Source organism: Micromesistius poutassou, assembly GCF_964030765.1.
Source record: "Micromesistius poutassou genome assembly, chromosome: 15".
In the NCBI taxonomy this organism is placed as follows: domain Eukaryota; kingdom Metazoa; phylum Chordata; class Actinopteri; order Gadiformes; family Gadidae; genus Micromesistius; species Micromesistius poutassou.
This window is the reverse complement of record NC_140285.1, coordinates 7,154,655-7,173,031: the sequence shown is the minus strand read 5'-3', so window position 1 is coordinate 7,173,031 and position 18,377 is coordinate 7,154,655. Positions and strand designations below refer to the sequence as shown.

The window sequence follows — 18,377 nt, the reverse complement described above, 5'->3', positions numbered from 1 at the left end:
AATATATTTTCTTTATATACAGGACATTTCTATATATTTTTTTTTTTCCAATTTGGAAGGTACATGGATAAATACCTTATTGTTAAAAAAATAAAAAGGTAAAAGGTAATTGCTTCAAAAAATGTTATATCGTATATTAGCTTAAGCTAAAACCTATATGCAATGTTCAGGTATAAGGCTGTTTCTACAAGACCCTCACAACAACAAAGCCGAGACCACAGAGTCCTATAATCTAACGATTCGCGTTCCTTAGGGTGCTGAGAAAGGCAAAAAATATATTCCGCATGAGGAATTGTGAGATTATGCCGTGAAGTGCTCAGTGTTTGGTAGAAAGCCTGGCTTAGTCTATTATCCCTGAATGGCGAATGGAGCACGGCACAAACAATTGTGAACATGGAAGTGGGGTCTTACTCTGTAAAGTTGTGTAACAGTTGTTGTCTCCTGGTGCATTGTGTCCGGGACTCAACATGCTAATTCAGAGAGGATAAATTAGTTTGGTTGAAACACGAAGGGAAACATATGTAAAGCATATGTAAATGAATATTCCTGGGGTTTGTCATTCATGGTAAAGGTTAACCAAGCGGCATAACTTGATGAAACTTAATGAGATGACGGATCATGGAAGGCTATTGCCAAATAAATAGCCGAATACAATATCGAATATTTGTGAGCAAACATCAAATGATATAGAAAGATATAGGCCTACAATAAAAAAAAATTAAACAGCTTAACTATAGCGAACAGCGAGAACTACAAAGTATGATCCATTGTTATTGACAGTAATAATTCCGAAAAAACAACAACAGACCTGGTTGTAACATTGTCTTAAGAAATTATAAAAAATATATACTAAATGTTTACTCACCTTTGATCCAATTTCAATCAAATGCAACACGGTATTGTGGTGTTTTTACTTGCCAATGTTGCACTACAATGTGGACCGAGCCATCCTCGGTGTTGCGGGAGAAGATGCTGCAGAAATATCACAGGCTGGAGAAAGTTGCGCGGAGTGTTCGCTCGGGGATGCTCGGGCCATAACTTGGTCGCGACGAGAGAATTCCTCCAAGTTGAGCCTCACATCTCCGAGCACTACATCGCTGTGCTAGAGGAGACGCATAAACCAAAACCTACACAGTGACCACACACGTGACGTGAAACGTCAAAAAAGAGAGAGCCCTCCAGCGTAAAGAAGAAGCCCCCAGTTAAACATTCCCCTAAAACGTGAGGAGTGCTGATATTCAGTTGCGAGGGACACGCCATGAACACTGCGATAGACCGCATCCAATAAAGCAGGGAGGTAAATGGGGTTTGCACGTCGATTTTGATTGCATGTGCACCGGGGAACAGGACATCCTATGGCAGAGGCTTCACTCCCGTTTGAGTCACTGGGGTCCCCCATCTTCCACAACACTTCCAGCTGGGTTGCTTTTAGGTGAATGCACACGCGAACTGTCAGCACGGTGTGTTTATCTAGCTTATCTCGCAGAGTGACATATATACAGTATACATTTAGGCTATAACGCTGAAAGATGTTTGTTTTCTATAGTTTTATCGTAAAGACGTGGACACACCCTTTTGCCCGAGGGTATCCCACTAAACACCGGACAGCTTGTGCCGCGGTGGAGCCTCGCCCATACGGGTGTTTACACAGTGACCCTATAGACCACACATTATGCTGCGTTCACTCAAGTGCTTTAATAAACAGCTTTTGTTTTATTTATTCAGGTTGAAAATAAATTCCCCGGTGTTTTCCTGTACATAAGTCAATTTTAAACATTCCAATTTACAGAGTTATGTAATGATAACACAGCACAGGACACTTTGCAAATCTGATTCCTGTGTCTCTTCATGTCTAACATCACCTTGAAAATGTATTTTGCACACTAAACGTATTAAAAGTTTGGTGTTACGGTTCATCAAAATAATGGTGGGGTTGAATATGTTCCTCCTAATGTCCACATAATGAGAGGGGTCAGGCTATAAGGAGGGGAAGAGGGCATTCCTGTTACTTTATGCTCCCCTATGCAGGCAGATATAATTTAGAACGCTTGCATATTTTTAAATATCTTGCTCCCATATTGAAATTTTCCTCTCACATTTAAATAATACACTGCAAACTTCTTTGATGACATGCATAACGGTTGACTGTCAATTTGTGATCATCTCAGAATTTGACAGGACCCACCATCTACAGGGAGCACACACTGGATATAATTGTGTCCAATGTCTTAATATTCCAAAGGTTGTATTAACTGGTCACTTCTGTTCATTACTGCCATGCAAATTGGATAGATGTCATCTCAAAACGGAGGGCGAGAACACCTATGTCACCTGTACTCACTTTGGCCTCGGCGAATGATTTTGGGAATAGTTTCAGCTCTAAAGCAACAAATATTGTTAATGCAATCACATCCACAAAGGTTAAAATAATCTCTGGTAAGAAAAAATCCCCATGTAGAAATTCAACATCAGTATACGTATCTCCAAAAAAACGAAGAGAAAACAAAACTTCAGATACCCAATGACATTTATATATATTTTGAATATTATCAAGAGTATCTATCAACAAAAGTATAAATAGTGCATGTGATTTATTCACCACCATGGATAGCGGGACAAACCCTCCAGTGTCATCTGCTCCAGAACCCCTTTCCATTACGTAAGGCAAAGATTATGCCTGTTATTTACTGAAAAGTAACCGAAAATTAGACAAACATTCAATATCAAACATGACTTTAGTAAACCTATCCTTTTAAAGTGAAATCATTACATTTTCTTCCTACAACTAAAATGTAGGTTTCAGCTTGGGATTGGGAGCTGGGTGAGGCCGGACACCTGTGGTGAACTGGATAATTAAGGTACACAGGATAAACCCCCATCACCACTGAGAGGAGAGCTCTGACACATGTAAAACCAGTTATACCCAAAAGAACATTTGTTAATCAACAGGTGATTGAGTCACTCATCAGGTTCCTTGAGCAAATCAGTGACTGGATGTGCCAGTTTCCTCCAGCTGTTAGTAAAACTTAAATTATTATTTTAGTATAGTACGATCACTGTACTGGTTTCCTCTTCACGAGAGAATTAAGAATATCACTCATAGTTTAAAAAGCACTAAATGGAAAAATATCAATGTCTGCACTACATTTATTCTCTTACCATCTTATCTTTTATTTATTCTACATTTGTCCTTTTTAATGATCTTTTAATGATTTTACATATGATTCCTTAATTTGTAAGCACTATAAATAGCATTGTGTTTGAATGGTGCTGTATATTTAAACTGGCCTTGCCTTGCCTAGGTTGAACTATTTGCTTTGGTAGACAAAGGTGAACGTGAACAATTGAAGGGCAAGGCTCCCTAAAGCTTCTTCTATTCTCTCTAAAACTCTTAAACTAGTCCTGGGAACCGAATTACCTGTGTTCACTCTTTCCTGATAGGCTGGCAGATAACAATTGCGTTCAAGCAAGGGACATCACTCCACGCCTGTTTTTGATCACAACTGTCCAAGCAGAATGGCATTACCGTTTAAAGAGAATACCCTTTATGGGCAACAAATATACTTAAGATGGTGCAGTAGAGAACAAACAACCCACAAGGGTTTGTAGCCAACCAACCCATCAGATCCACCTTCTCAATCCACTCAAAACGTTGTTTATGATTTGAGAATAACTTTGTCTGTGGGGGTTAGGGATTTATTGTGATATCCAACTTATGTTTTACATATAATTTACCAGATTTTTAACCATGTTAAACAAGGACAGTAGTAGTAGAAGTAGTAGTTTAGTGCTAGTAGTAGTAGTAGGATGGTGACTCTTATGTGTAAAGATATGACCAAGAAGATCAGTTGCAAATTAAGAATATATTTGGTGATATGCAAAAAGGTACTGTTGCATACTTACTGTATTCATATTAGGTCATAATGTTCTTAAGAAATACAGGCAGGACATGAAAGAAATATGTCCTTAATGTTAATAAGTGTTAAAAACCAATCTATTTCAAAAAAGTTGTAGTATTTTAATATGTAATATACAGCATTTGGGACACAGGTGAAGCTAAGCACTAAGCTTGCACGATTTTAGGACACTTATTAGGAAAGATGGTATGCAGATCAATTGTATTCTAAATGTGAACACATATATATACACACTTTGTTTATGTGAGAAGGGTTGGCGTGAAAGACAATCATAATAATACTACACTTTTTAAAAGGTTTTATACAAGGAAAAGAATACAAAGGTATCATTTATAAGCTCATGACTGCATGTTCGTATAAATAACTGTACATGGAAACACGGCATCTTCAGCACGCCATTTTGTGCACCGCCACAGTGATGCTCCCGTGTGTCCTCACCAGAACGTTCCTGGGGACAGAAGACCGAAGCATGAGCAATGCACTCATGCTGAGAGTGAACCCTGTCCACACATGCACCAACATGCATCTCTAGTTATACATTCTTACCATTCCTAAAATTTGCCTTCTCATTATCTACCTCAACAACCACCTAAATGTGTGATGACTTTAATCACGTGATCTTTTAATGTAGATTGATAAAACAATAATATATATAGCCTACGTTGCATGAGGTAAATTGTTTAGAAATCCAATAGCCTGCTGTCTTTAGGTCCATGTCACTTTGTAAAACCAACAAGGTAAAACCTCTGGTGATTATTCTTATAAGAAAAGCATGACTGGGTACTATACTGGATTGTTCAGGTACCATGAAATCCAAGTTGGAGAGCCAGTACAATACTTTTCTGCTAACTGCCAGTTTGAAAATGCAAGCTTCCAGTTTTGATGATAGAAAACTGGGAGCTTGGGGATATTTAGGGTGTGCCTTTTTAAGAAATTAGGGCATATCACAAATTCCTCAGAGAGAGCGAGCGAGAGAGAGAGTCCATGTATAGAATGAAGCAAAAAGTTAGCAGTGCATGCTTGCACATCGAGCTCGAACTTCAAAGCAACGAGCTCAACTAAGCGGCATCCACACGATGGCGGTATACACAAGGAGATCAAGAAAAACCTAATCGTCCCTGCGCTTGCTCACCCTGTATCGGACTCCAGGCACACAGTGGGGCTATCCGTCGGGTCTTTGCTAAGGCCTGCCGCCTGTTTGGCCAGTACTGACACCACACCCCCGTGTTCGTCGGACAAGGATCCACGACCTAGCCACCATAAAATAAATAATTAATCATTGTATTAGGCAACATTGTACATACAATTAAATATCTAGTGGCCTGAATGCACAAATATGCTGAGATCATGCATGCTGGGATCATGTAGATCATTAGAGCAGTGCTCAGGTAGATAGTTGGTTTTTGCACATAATCCCATCCACGGCACATCCCTACAAATATACAAAATCCCCCAAATAATACAAATGGTTTATTATTAGTCCAGATTTATCGAAAGATTGTTCTTTGGATCCATCCGTTACAAATATAGATCAGATCATGACACGCCAAGTCAGAGACCATAATTAGACAATAAAGACAAATATGTGCAGTCTTACAGCCCAAGTTGTGTCCTTGTTGATCAGTAACCAGCACACCGACGATCGCAGGATGCTTCATACTGCCATACAGAGGAGACATGAGAGCATCAATTAATGTAAGACATAATACATAATTTATTCACTTTTACTGTCAAATACTTACGTCTCATCAAGATGCTGTTCAAGAGTCGCCTCCATGCTTACTAAACTAGCTATAATTGTATGTATTTGAGCGTTTTGTATGTGTTTTTGTTTAGCTTTTGCTTCCTCAAACTTCAGTCAGCTGATGTCACGTGCATTACGGCTAGTCGTAAGGATCAAATTGCAGAATATAGTACGTGCGCGTTTTCGATATTCGCTTGTCTATGCAACACATGGAGACAAAAAGCTTGGCACATAAAATAATCTACCTACCTATGACTTTTTCCCTTAATGAACTAGCCAAATGGTGTTTGGGGAAAATGTCATGTATCAATGGATAAGGCTTACTCTTTTAAATAATTTAAACCCGAAACCATGTGACTACAACATAGTTCATTTTGCATAATAGATTATGTAGAAAACGTATTTTACTTTCTGTCCCTTAATAGTAACAGCTCGTTGAACTTGAATTTGAAGGAATCTACCAGGCTGTCAAACTGCCAGTGCAATCGCTGGTAAACCGCAGCCAGTGCGATCCATCCAAAAAACCCAATCAGATCGCTCAAAAACTGAGGCCAATCAGATCGCTCCAAAGCCACAACCAGCGCGATATCCAAAAAAACCAATCAAATCGCTCAAAAACTGAGGCCAATCAGATCGCTCCAAAACCACAGCCAATGAGATTGCTTGCAGCCAATCAGATCACAAAAAAATATTAGTGTTTTCTTGTTAATAAAGTCCATTAGAATGAGCCGTATAACTAAACGCCCTATCCATTGTATGGGTCTGTAATATGCTAATAAAATCAAATCTATTTATTAAGCACATTTAATACCAAGGTTGTTTTTTTATGTTTTATTCATGTTGTTGTTATAATGCACACCGTTTTTTCGACTTCATGCCTGTCTTACTTCAAACTCGTGCTGCGTTGCAGAAAAACAGCGCCCCCTGGGGTCACAGTTTTTGGTGGGTCGCAGAATTCGGTGGCCAGACGGAGCTCCACACGTCAGTTGGTTGCAAACTCATGTTGTGGTAAAAAATCTGCGGTGGCACGAAAAAAAATATTAGGAAACAAATATGTCTGCGTCAATAGAACATCATTCGTTAATAAGTAGCTCTATAAACGGACTCTATAAACTATTGGATAGCCAAAAGAACACCATGCAGGCTATTTATCTGTATGGCGAATAAGGCAATGGAGGCTAACCAGAATGTTTCCTATAGAGTTTTTTATTTGTCACATACAGGGCTTAAGTCTATGTTGAAGGCTTATAGTGAGATGAAAGTGGCAATGCTTATGGGAAATCAACAACATTTATAGTAAGTGTGTGTGTGTGTGTGTGTGTGTGTGTGTGTGTGTGTGTGTGTGTGTGTGTGTGTGTGTGTGTGTGTGTGTGTGTGTGCGTGCGTGCGTGCGTGCGTGCGTGCGTGCGTGTGTGTGTGTGTGTGAGAAGGGCAATGTTTGAAACCTGGTTGGGGCCTTGGTGAGATCAGTGTTAACAGTCCTGAGGGCCTCTGGAAAGAAAAATAAACTCTATCTCATTCTCTCTGTTTTTGCTGCGTGACCTGGATAGCACATGCCTGGCCGCAGCGGCTGAACCATTATTCTGTGGGCTCTGTTTTTTTTGTTTTTCCAGGGAGGGGAGTTAATTGTAATATTGTGTTCAGCCAAACCCTCTGCAGAGCCCTCCTATCGGGAGCGGAGCTTTGGCCGAACCAGGCAGTGATGCTTCCTGTCAGGATGCTGAAGGACTGGAGGATCGTCATGGAGACTGGGTTTCTTCAGCTGTCTGAGTTGGTGAAGGTGCTGCCTTGCCGTGCTGCCTTGGCTTTCTTACCACATATAATTGCTTATGTGATAGACTTTTTTTTATTGTTTACATAAATGCCTTAAACTTGGAATGGAGTTAGTATAAATTACCAAAGATTCATGATTCATAGATGATTATTTTCATATATATGTTAAAGGGTTTGATATATGTTTTTTATAAACAGTGAAAGAAGCATTAAATGCTTCTTCTAAATCACCTTACATCTTTACATTGATTCAATCTGTAAATGAAATATACATTTGATTATATTTCCATCTTCCATGAGAGTTTAATAATAGGCCCAATATAAATCTAGCATATTTACCCTTTATTCCTGCACAACAAACAATTAACTTTTACAACATTTAATAAATTGATTTTGCAATTCTAAATGGCATGCAAGCAGACCCTTAAATATCAAGGGTTCATTAGGCCTATAGTATTTGTTCTGGTTTGATAACCAAAATGCCCCTGGCATTTGATAAAGTACTTACTCACATACTTACTTACTTACTTACTTACTGAAAACGTACAATGGCATTGATTACCAATAAATTATTAGAATAATTTATGAGATAATTCAATGATGACATATGCCTCATATCTTACTGAAGCAATTGAGCAATTGACTGCCTATTATGAATGGTGTTTCCTCCAAACTTTTCTCTGACTCACTGGTGGGGGGGGGGGACCCCTCCCTCCATGATTTCTGCTGGCTGCCCGGAGCCAGTAAGACTGCTTCTGCTGACAGTACAGAAATGTGTGGATGTAATTATGTGGCCGGGGGTGTTCAGTGGCATCCATCACTGGAACACCGGCTGCTTATGTCTCACTGACTTACTGATGAGGACAAGCCCTCCTCCTTCTTCTTCTCCTTCTTCTTCTTCTTCTTCTTCTTCTTCTTCTTCTTCTTCTTCTTCTTCTTCTTCTTCTTCTTCTTCTTCTTCTTCTTCTTCTTCTTACATATAGTTCAAGCACACCCTCCGTGGTAGGACGCACATATATGGAACTTCACACACGTACTATTCACACACACACACACACACACACACACACACACACACACACACACACACACACACACACACACACACACACACACACACACACACACACACACGCACAAACACATACACACAAACACACCTGCAGATATAAAAAAAGTATACACTCTGTTTCCAATATAAATGATTAAACCCAGAAACATACACTACACACACACACACACACACACACACACACACACACACACACACACACACACACACACACACACACACACACACACACACACACACACACACACATACACACAAATTTATTCTCCAATGTAAAACTAATGGTGCATGTTAATAGCAGAACCCATCATTCACTAAATACCTCTTTGTAAAGTAGCATAAATTCTGTGCTATTTTTCATTAAACACATTCTTTTTTTGAATGATAAGAAAGAAAATGCAAATAAAATAAAATAAATCAGTGCATATAAAGTCATTATTTTTCATGGATTTAATTTCCAAATGAAGTGGAAGTTAGGACAGCTAGATTTACCTTTAAGGAATATTTATACCAAGAAGCAGTTTTTCACCAGGCAGGATATCTCACAATAAAATGCAGACAAAACATTTGGTCATAATTTATCCCAATTGGTAAGAGAAGCAGTATGAAGACTTGAGTGATCTGGTCATTACTGGCTCTAACCTATTAGTTGTTAGTAATGTGATTCTAGTGTAATCCATCCTATTGATTGTACCATAAGCCAAGTGTCTGCTCTGCTGAAAAAGCAATGAATAACTATGTTGAAAGTAGACTAAAATGTAATTCATATTCAATTAACTTAAATGCAGAGAATTATTTTGGCAAGAATTTTTTTAAATAGCATTCCATTTCAATGAGTCAGATTTGAAATCAAATCAGGACTATTCATGATCCATGTACCTCAGCCGGAGGTAGTTTGGGTGGGATGTAAGAGGCAGAGAGACCTCCAGACGAGAGGCAGCAGGCAGTGCTGGCCTCCATCAGCCTTGTCATCTGGATGAATAAGAGGACAACGGTCTGGAGGAGACAAGTGAGAGGAGGGGTAGGGGAGGGAGGAGAGGGGGGGGGGGGGGGGGGGGGGGGGCGGATAAAAAGAGAGTGAGAGAGTGCCGCTCGCCCCTTCTCCATCCTACAGTAACCTGGGGATGAACGTTGACCAAGCAGCCAGGGATACAGTCAGAGTCAGAGGGTGGTCAGTGGAAGGGACAGCGGTTGTTACTATAGCTGGTAGTGTGCGGTTAGGGAGCTTGTGTTGCACTGCTGCTGCTGCCATGGGCTCCAGGGTGGTGGTCCTGTTCTCCGCCCTCCTGGTGTGTCTCTGCTGCTCCAGAGGAGCGGTCATCACTGGGGTGAGTCTATGGTTCTCCTGAGTACTCTATTACCATATGTTTAATGAAAAACAATATATTTTTTTGTTTTATTGATTTAGATTGATTTATGGGTTATTTAATTGAAACTTGGAATTATGTTATGTGAAACATAAGTTCTTGCGATACATTTTTTCCAACATACTTTGCTGACCGGATGGCCATATGACTGTGTGATGCTGTCATCAGTGTTTGGATCCTCCCATTTGTTTTCGTAACTGCCATTTGTGTCAACAACTCATATTCATAGAGTCATAGTTTGTATGATTTCATTATCCAATCGAATCATGGGGAACTGCAACCTTTTTTTTCTCCAATTACACTTGTCTAAAGGAAGGAAATACTAGTTCAGTCAGCCAATTGGAATTCATTTCTAAATGGATTAGCAGATGACAGGTAATAGATGAAACTGTGTTTATTCTACAAACGTTAAAGAGCATATGAGTGAATTTAACAAAGAAACAACTGATTGCAACTGAATGCAGCATCAAAGGTTTTAACGCACCCTCTCTTTCACTCTCATTTTTATGCCTGTTATAAAGTTTGACATTTCCACAGTATTACTGCAAAGCTCTCTCTCTCTCACACCCACTTTTCATTCTCTCTCTCTCTCTCTCCAACATAGGAGATGCATAATGTCTCTTGTGCCTTCTCCCCCTAGGCGTGTGAGAGAGATGTGCAGTGTGGCTTCGGGATGTGCTGTGCTGTTAGTCTGTGGTTGAGGGGTCTGAGGATGTGTGTGCACAGAGGAGACGAAGGGGAGGAATGCCACCCGTTTAGCCACAAGGTGGGAAAACAAGTCTTCTCTCTTCTGCATTATATCGAACCACCTGGCTCCCACATTTTAATCTGTGCTCGCTTCACTCACATACACACATGCACGCACTACCCATGCCTAGACACTCAAATACACACACCAACAACCACATGAACACATGCACACACATACACACACACACAAATACAAATGAACAACACTCCTGTCTCACACACACATCCCCCCCTTATCACTTTGATGACAGCAAGCCAAGATAGCATAAAGCACTTGCAACTTGACAGAGGCTTTGCGTAAGCTGCTTATAACTGCAAATGCTATTGATCAGTACAATGAATCAGGGCCACCCAGGACCATGCATCACACTGCTACTCTGGAGAGAGACAGCAATGAAGCAATAAGTCACAATGCCTGATACTTAAGCCTTAATCTTTGTGAGTCAACTGCATCACCACACCTGCTTTTAAGTTGATGGGAGAATGTGTGTGTGTGTGTGTGTGTGTGTGTGTGTGTGTGTGTGTGTGTGTGTGTGTGTGTGTGTGTGTTTGTGTTTGGCAGTATGTGTGCTTGTGTGTAGGCATGAATGTGTGTGTGTGTGTGTGTGTGTGTGTGTGTGTGTGTGTGTGTGTGTGTGTGTGTGTGTGTGTGTGTGTGTGTGTGTGTGTGAGAGAGAGTTTGCGGGAGTGCACGTCAGCAAGTGTGATTGTGGTTGCTGCTCACACACAATTTACATTTACATTTCCAGGTGCCCTACATAGGAAAAAGGCAGCACCACACCTGCCCCTGTCTCCCCCACCTGGTCTGCACAAGCTACACAGACACCAGGTACAGGTGTACTTACGACTTCAAGAACATGGACTTTTGAAGAATCTCCTCAGACCACGAGGAACAGTGAAAAGAGTTGCAGATAGACCTACAGTAACCCAAAGTCTACAGGAGGAATACTAACCCTAACCCTAATGATGAACAATGGAGCAGAAACACACATCCTGTCACTTTGACCTCACTCTATATCTGTGTTTACTATGCATTATATAACAATTTGGGAAAGGGGGGGGGGGGGGGGGGGTCTGGGTTCATTTAATGCACCTTTAGGTCAATGAAATTCATATAGCTGCTAAATAGTGCCGCAGTTAACCCACAACAAACTTCTTAATTTGCAGCAAAAGTCTGGCTTTGTGTGAATTCTCAGATATCTGTGTTTCTTTTTTCATGCCTAATGTAAAATGATTTATCAAAATAAATGTTAAAAAAATTAAAACAATGAAACTATGACCGCAGTCAACTCTTTCCAGAAGCCGGCTTGACATTTCTATGTATCTCGAATGTTTGGGTGTGTGTTTGTTTTGGTATGTAAGATTGGAATGGGATTTTGATACATGTTATCTTGAATAGTGAGTGACTTGAATAGTTATCTTGAATAAGTAATAAGTTGGTCTCTGTTGGTCTGACGTGCCTTGCCTTGCCCTTCCCCTTCACAAACTCATTGTTGGGATTTTATTTGACCTAACATAAGAAATCAAATTCAATGTATACTTTAAGTTTATACAATGTATATATACAATGTACAACTTTATACAACTTGAAAGGTAAAATATAAACAGTATACGATATAAACAGGTTTATGTTTGTACCACAAGCCATGTACACTTCAAACCTTATCTGCGTACTGGTGTTATAAAATAAGCCCTTCAAAATGGCTTGGTTATTTCTACATGGAAATATTTGATCAACATTAAACAAAACTTTCCAAACGTTCCAAATAGTCATTATATTAAGAGCTTAAAAAAACAAAATTGTTGCCTACCTCAGTATTTGCTCTCAGATAAGTCGTTAGTTATCTTGAATTTTAGATCTCTTATCAAAAGTGCACAGAGATATCGAGGCAACCAGAAGGGCATTACAGGGAAACAGTCTTGATCTGCAGTGTATAAAAGCTGGAGTCTCAACCAACAACTGAACTGTGGGTCGACCATTCAGAGTAGTCAAGATGAAGTGGCTTGTTCTGTTGTCCGTGTTGGTGGCGTTTGCTGAATGCCTTCATAAGTGAGTATAACTTGGTTATTTTTTAACCCCTGTCTACATTTTCTAATACCTAATGTTGTTTATGTTCCTTAAGGGGTTATTCTTTCACATATTTCAAGTGATTTCAGTTTATGCTCATGTTCTGCCCTATATCTCAGGAAAGTGGACAAACAACAACATGTAAGTGACACTGTTTGGCCGAGCTGTTGTAAAGCTGACGGTGTGTGTGTGTGTGTGTGTGTGTGTGTGTGTGTGTGTGTGTGTGTGTGTAATGCACATAGGATTCCCCTGATCAAGGGAAAGACTGCCAGGCAGAGTCTGCAGGAGCAGGGTCTGTGGGAGCAGTACAGGAAAGCGTACCCATACAATCCCAGTTCCAAGTTCATCCAGGACGGAAGTGAGTCCATGACCAACGATGCTGATGTAAGTTCTGATCAGAAAGATCCCCCATCAGATAGTTTGTATCGGGACACACTGCATGTTCTTAAGATTTGGAGTAACTACTTTTCACTCAGAAGTGATAATGGTGACATCAGGGTCTTTGTTTGGCCAACTAGTTGTCCTACTATGGCGTGATCTCCATCGGCAGCCCTCCTCAGTCCTTCTCCGTCATCTTCGACACTGGATCCTCCAACCTGTGGGTGCCCTCTGTCTACTGCAGCAGCCAGGCCTGCGGTGAGTTCCATGACAACTGCTGTTTATTCATTTTGTTTTCATGCACTAGTTTTATTTAATTATTTGGGGACAAAGTCTAACCAACAAGTATGTATGCATGTTTTTGCCGGTAGTAACATTCAATCGGGTTCTCATGAAAAGCAACGCTAAAAATGCACTATGTTTTACAGACAACCATAGGAAATACAACCCACAGCAGTCCAGCACCTTCAGGTGGGGCAGTGAGTCTATTTCCATCCAGTACGGAACCGGCAGCATGACTGGCCATCTTGCCGTTGACACAGTTGAGGTAACCAAGACACGGTTCATCTTACATTACATCTAAAGTGGTACTGGAGACAAATAGATACTGGCCCTTCACGTCCTTTTTCTGTGCGCAGGTTGGTGGAATCACTGTGGCCAACCAGGTGTTTGGAATCAGCCAAACCGAGGCTCCCTTCATGGCCCACATGGCTGCCGACGGCATCCTCGGATTGGCCTTCCAGTCCATTGCCTCCGACAATGTTGTGCCCGTCTTCGACATGATGGTGCAGCAGAATCTGGTGTCCCAGCCCCTCTTCTCAGTCTACCTGAGCAGGTATAGTGAAGGAGCTCCGGTGTCCGCCAGTTGGTTCTTTTGTCCATGCTTATATGATGCATGACGCTGTGTCTCCTCTCGGGGCTTTAGCCAAAGTCAGGAAGGCAGCGTGGTGGTCTTCGGTGGAATTGAGGAGAATTACTACTCCGGGCAAATCACTTGGATCCCCCTGACCTCTGCCACCTACTGGCAGATCAAGATGGACAGGTAATGGCCGGAAATAAGTACAGCTGAACCCCATACCTTAAGTAGAAGAAATGTGTCGTGGTTGAAATGCAAGAACCTTTCAAAAACCTCTGTTGTACTGTCCACAGTGTCACCATCAACGGTAACCCAGTGGCGTGCAACGGTGGTTGCCAGGCCATCATTGACACTGGCACCTCCCTGATCGTTGGGCCCTCCAGCGACATCAGAAACATGAACTCCTGGGTGGGAGCGAGCACCGACCAGTACGGAGATGTGAGTCGTTGTTTCTTTGGGTTGGAGGGTTTCATTGAAGGGTTCACGTTTGATCCCCCACTCCTGGTTGAGTGGAAGCTGAAGTCATTGTGCAAATGTTGTCGTATTAGTAGGACGATATACACTGTTTGTATGCCTTCACCTCAACTATATAGCTTTCAATTATTAGGATTCCCATTGCTGAGATGTTTTCTGTTGGATGTTTTCCCCCACAGGCCATAGTGAACTGCCAGAACATTGGCAGCATGCCCGAGATCGTCTTCACTCTCAGTGGCCATGCCTTCACCATTCCTGCCTCTACCTACGTGTCTCAGGTCAGTCGTGCAAACAAACCCTTAGGAGATGAATGCATGAGTGCTTATGCCCTTGTGCACACACATACACACAATGCTTGCTTGCATTATACCTACGCACAAACACAGTGTGAACTATCAAGAAGAGGTCTCATCAGTCCTTGTGAACATTTGTTGAATTGACATTTCCTCTCGTTTCTTCAGTCTTCTTATGGTTGCCACACCGGCTTTGGTGGCAGCAACGACCAGCTGTGGATCCTGGGAGATGTCTTCATCAGGGAGTTCTACGCCATCTTCGACAGCCAGAGCCACTATATCGGCCTGGCCCCATCTGTTTAATCGATCTAGCCCCTGTATGTAAGATATTGCTGAAAATTGATGATGTAGAAGTGATTATGAAGTACAGCTTCTTTCAAATTAAACCACAGAGCATTGCAAATGAAGAAAATAGCTTTTGTCTTTCCTGGTGTTGGGTTTTGAGGTGTGGATTTAGCTACTTATCAAAACGGTGTTCAGACTATTATAAAGGACAGTCATCCTCTATGCACCAAAATATCACAGGGACGAGACTGTAACCCCACGACACTTCATCTTCAACTCTTTGGAAGAGATACCCCACATCCATTCATGGATGGAACAAAGAGAATCCTTTCAAGAAAAAAGATAGGTAAAGGCTAAGAAAAGAGGAACACAGATTCCCTCTGAGGTAGTTTTATAAAAGGAGCTGATAAAATCACACACAGAGTTATCACACGCTAACCTCACAGCTGTTTTAGAAAATGTGCCCTGAAAGAAACCTCAACAGGTTACTACTTGAGGTGAACACGAAAAACAGATATCAATCCTTTCATCTTGAACACTTTGTATCAGATGGTTTTCTGTACATTAATACCAAACCAATTCACATGACTCACATATCAATGTGGCTCTTTAGAACAGGCCACCAAAAACGGATGAGAAAAAGAGTCCATTACAATTCATCCTTGAACCTTACTAAAGGAATGCTGCTGTGCCACTACATTTATCGTCTAGGAGCCAATGTGCAGTACTCCACTGTCTGGGGAGGTCTGGGGAGATCTTTGCTCTGTTTGGTGGTAAGGGCTCTCATCTCCAGGTTTGCATAGAGCTGTATGGGTGTTGGCTGGTGGTGTTTAAAGTCCACTGTTGTGTAGACTATGGAGCTCGCTTCCTACGGTTGGAGGCAAAACAAAACAAGGTCTTGTAGCAGCTTTGACTATAACAAAGCTACAACTTCAAGATTTTTCAACCTGGATCCTACTTTCCCGTCATTTTGGGTCTAAGTGACTAATGTGAATAATAGTTCGAAAATTGTTTCAGTACTGAGTCAGAGCGATTCAGCCTTTGCACCCTTTTTTCTTAGGGGCAGTAGCAGCCGTCAGTGTACGTCCTCTAAAAGGGTTTGTTTTTACCACCAAGAGGATCAGATAGTTGTGTGTCGGACAACATTATGGAAAAGATCCCTACAGAGAAATAAATCTTTCCCCTTTCAATCAACTCTTTGGAGTGCAAGATTACTGAGAGACTTCTCATTGAGTGAGACTTGGTTAAGACACAATGAAAACAGCCAGGCTCAAGCAAAAGGGAAATAAAAAGTTTGTGATCCTTTCCATAATGTTGTGAGACACTTACATCAACAATCTGAATCTGAGGCAAAATAAAAAAAGATTTTAGAGGTTGTACAATTACGGGACGCTATTGGTTACATTGCATTCAAGAAGGATCTGCAATGGCTGAAGTGGTATCCCTCAATAATGGATTTTATAAAAGGTTGTTAGTTATTAGTCACTTAGATGAAAAATAATGGGAAAATAGGGCCCAGGTTGAAAAATCTAAGATGTATATTTTAAATAAGTGCAAAGCAGGAACAAAACAGCAAAGCACAGTGACAGTGAGTCAGGTAGTAAAGCCGTGGTTGGTGCTTAGCACTTACAGGGGTCATGTGTTTGGATGAGTCAGGCTGGCTTTCAACAACTTTGTCTGAGGACAGAGAAAATTATATTTTACAAGATAGATAACAGACTTCAAGCTGTTAAATAAACGTATATATATATATATATATATATATATATATATATATACACACATTCATAATATCATCACCAATATCTGTCATGATATAGTGTTTAAAATGTCCTGTTACACCTCTCATATCTTACTTTTAGACTTGCTGCGTAGGCAGCAAACGACGGCAGTCACACATCCAATGAGAGCGATGGTGGCGACTGACAAACTCGTAGCCAACAGCACGTATAACGTCCAGGGAGCACTAACGGGACAATAAACGCAGATCATAAGAGACTGTCTGATATTGAAATCAATGAGCACGGGGGGGGGGGGGGGGGGGGGGGGGGCAAAGGGGAATAAACAGAATGAGTAGGTGGTAATTCGCAGTATGCTTACATAGGACTTCTCTTATACTGGGGCGGACTGGACCCAGTAGGAGGGGTCGGCGGGGTCGTTATTGTTGACGAGGGTTGGAGGGTCGACACCAGTGAGTGTGGACGAAGCTCGGAAGGTTCTGGAAACATAACGTTATGTTATGTGTTCAATACCGCGTTTTTCAGAACACACTTAAAGGGGTTTAATGTAATAGTATATGATGTAATGGCTTATAATGAACAAGTCAAAGCTGAATCTTAAATAATTCGCTGTAGGCCTATTCAATGCCATGAATTGAGGCATTGTCATACCAGATATCTCGACGACAAAGTCTTTGAAGACGTAGTGGCTTCCCTTAACGTAACACCTGTAATGGCCTCCGTCTATGAGCTGCGCATTGGTTATCCTGAACTCCACCGAGCCGCTCCTCTCTGTCTGGGTGGCCCGTCCCCGGAGAAGATTACACACATAGCCTCTGTTGTCCATCACTATGAAACATCCTGCGGGAAACAGCCTACAGCAGGACTTGTCGAAGCTGTCGAAGTGCAGAGGGAAGTCCAATCTGAGCACTATTTCTCCAAACCTCTCAGTCGTCTGTTGCTCTTTCGAAAGATGTACACCTGAAAGTTAATGCAGAAGGTCTGATAAATGCTTTTTCAGTTAAATGACAAGGCAATTCATTCATTGGAAATTATCTTACCACTCACCTAATAAAATAAGTAAGAAAATTGGGATATTCATCTTGAAATGCCCACACAGGTCGGGCGGTTAGCAGGCAGTCCTGGCTCCTGACCGTTGAGGATAAAAATGGTGTCAGAAAGGAGAAGTTGTGTTTAAAGAGTTGACCATGGAACATTTCTCTAAATTTGTAGCCACTCTCAATAAGTGGGCAAAAATATTTGACCATTTTAACAGTATTTATGTTTTGCTTTTGATTTGTAGAGCTATTACATATACCAACGTTTTGTAAATGATACAGGCCTATGGCTATCAGAAATAAATAATTAGTAGGCCTAAATATCAGTTTATTTATTGAATATAATGTTGATTTGATTTTTTTTATGAAATAGGCCTACAATTTCTCGACAAAAACATTGACAGAATATTGGCATTTCATAGTGATGTTATTTTTTCATAGCTCTATGTTAATGTATTTGGTGCAAAATATGGTAGCAAATAGCTTCCTTCAAGAACGTTTTGTATTATGAGAATTCAGATTTGTTTGATGGGATTGTTAGCTATTAACAATGAAAAATATCCCACATTTAGGTAAGGTTAAAGTGAATGAACAAACAAATTATTAAACATTATTTTTAAAACT

The 18,377-nt window shown here is 40.9% G+C and overlaps 4 protein-coding genes across 4 annotated transcripts; 2 read left to right on the top strand and 2 right to left on the bottom strand.

The window, feature by feature from the left end:
* Nucleotides 1–4,001: 4,001 nt before the first annotated feature.
* Nucleotides 4,002–5,787, bottom strand: lamtor5 (late endosomal/lysosomal adaptor, MAPK and MTOR activator 5). Its single transcript, XM_084480070.1, has 4 exons — nucleotides 5,660–5,787; nucleotides 5,515–5,576; nucleotides 5,050–5,167; nucleotides 4,002–4,365 (listed from the first exon to the last, which is right to left on the bottom strand). The coding sequence occupies exons 1-4, from the start codon at nucleotides 5,692–5,694 to the stop codon at nucleotides 4,305–4,307; spliced, it is 276 nt and encodes a 91-aa protein (XP_084336196.1). The 5' UTR covers nucleotides 5,695–5,787; the 3' UTR covers nucleotides 4,002–4,304.
* A 3,969-nt stretch (nucleotides 5,788–9,756) lies between these two features.
* On the top strand, nucleotides 9,757–11,492 carry prok1 (prokineticin 1; the record flags this gene model as incomplete). Its single annotated transcript, XM_084479915.1, has 3 exons — nucleotides 9,757–9,834; nucleotides 10,514–10,639; nucleotides 11,373–11,492. The coding sequence occupies 3 exons, from the start codon at nucleotides 9,757–9,759 to the stop codon at nucleotides 11,490–11,492; spliced, it is 324 nt and encodes a 107-aa protein (XP_084336041.1).
* A 1,125-nt stretch (nucleotides 11,493–12,617) lies between these two features.
* Nucleotides 12,618–14,995, top strand: LOC311359261 (pepsin A-like; the record flags this gene model as incomplete). The annotated part of the gene is made up of 9 exons (XM_084479249.1): nucleotides 12,618–12,673; nucleotides 12,934–13,075; nucleotides 13,210–13,327; nucleotides 13,498–13,616; nucleotides 13,708–13,904; nucleotides 13,995–14,111; nucleotides 14,219–14,363; nucleotides 14,579–14,677; nucleotides 14,861–14,995. The coding sequence occupies 9 exons, from the start codon at nucleotides 12,618–12,620 to the stop codon at nucleotides 14,993–14,995; spliced, it is 1,128 nt and encodes a 375-aa protein (XP_084335375.1).
* Nucleotides 14,996–15,677: 682 nt separating this feature from the next.
* Nucleotides 15,678–17,542, bottom strand: LOC311359763 (uncharacterized protein; the record flags this gene model as incomplete). The annotated part of the gene is made up of 5 exons (XM_084479806.1): nucleotides 15,678–15,845; nucleotides 16,608–16,654; nucleotides 16,834–16,943; nucleotides 17,078–17,195; nucleotides 17,368–17,542. The coding sequence occupies 5 exons, from the start codon at nucleotides 17,540–17,542 to the stop codon at nucleotides 15,678–15,680; spliced, it is 618 nt and encodes a 205-aa protein (XP_084335932.1).
* Between the last annotated feature and the right edge of the window lie 835 nt (nucleotides 17,543–18,377).

Coding starts and splice junctions, on each gene's coding strand:
- lamtor5 (XM_084480070.1), bottom strand. CDS start 5,694: ATGGAGGCGACTCTTGAACAGCATCTTGATGAGAC. Junction 5,577..5,659: donor GAACAGCATCTTGATGAGAC/GTAAGTATTTGA, acceptor TCTGTATGGCAG/TATGAAGCATCCTGCGATCG. Junction 4,366..5,049: donor TGCCTGGAGTCCGATACAGG/GTGAGCAAGCGC, acceptor TTCTGTCCCCAG/GAACGTTCTGGTGAGGACAC.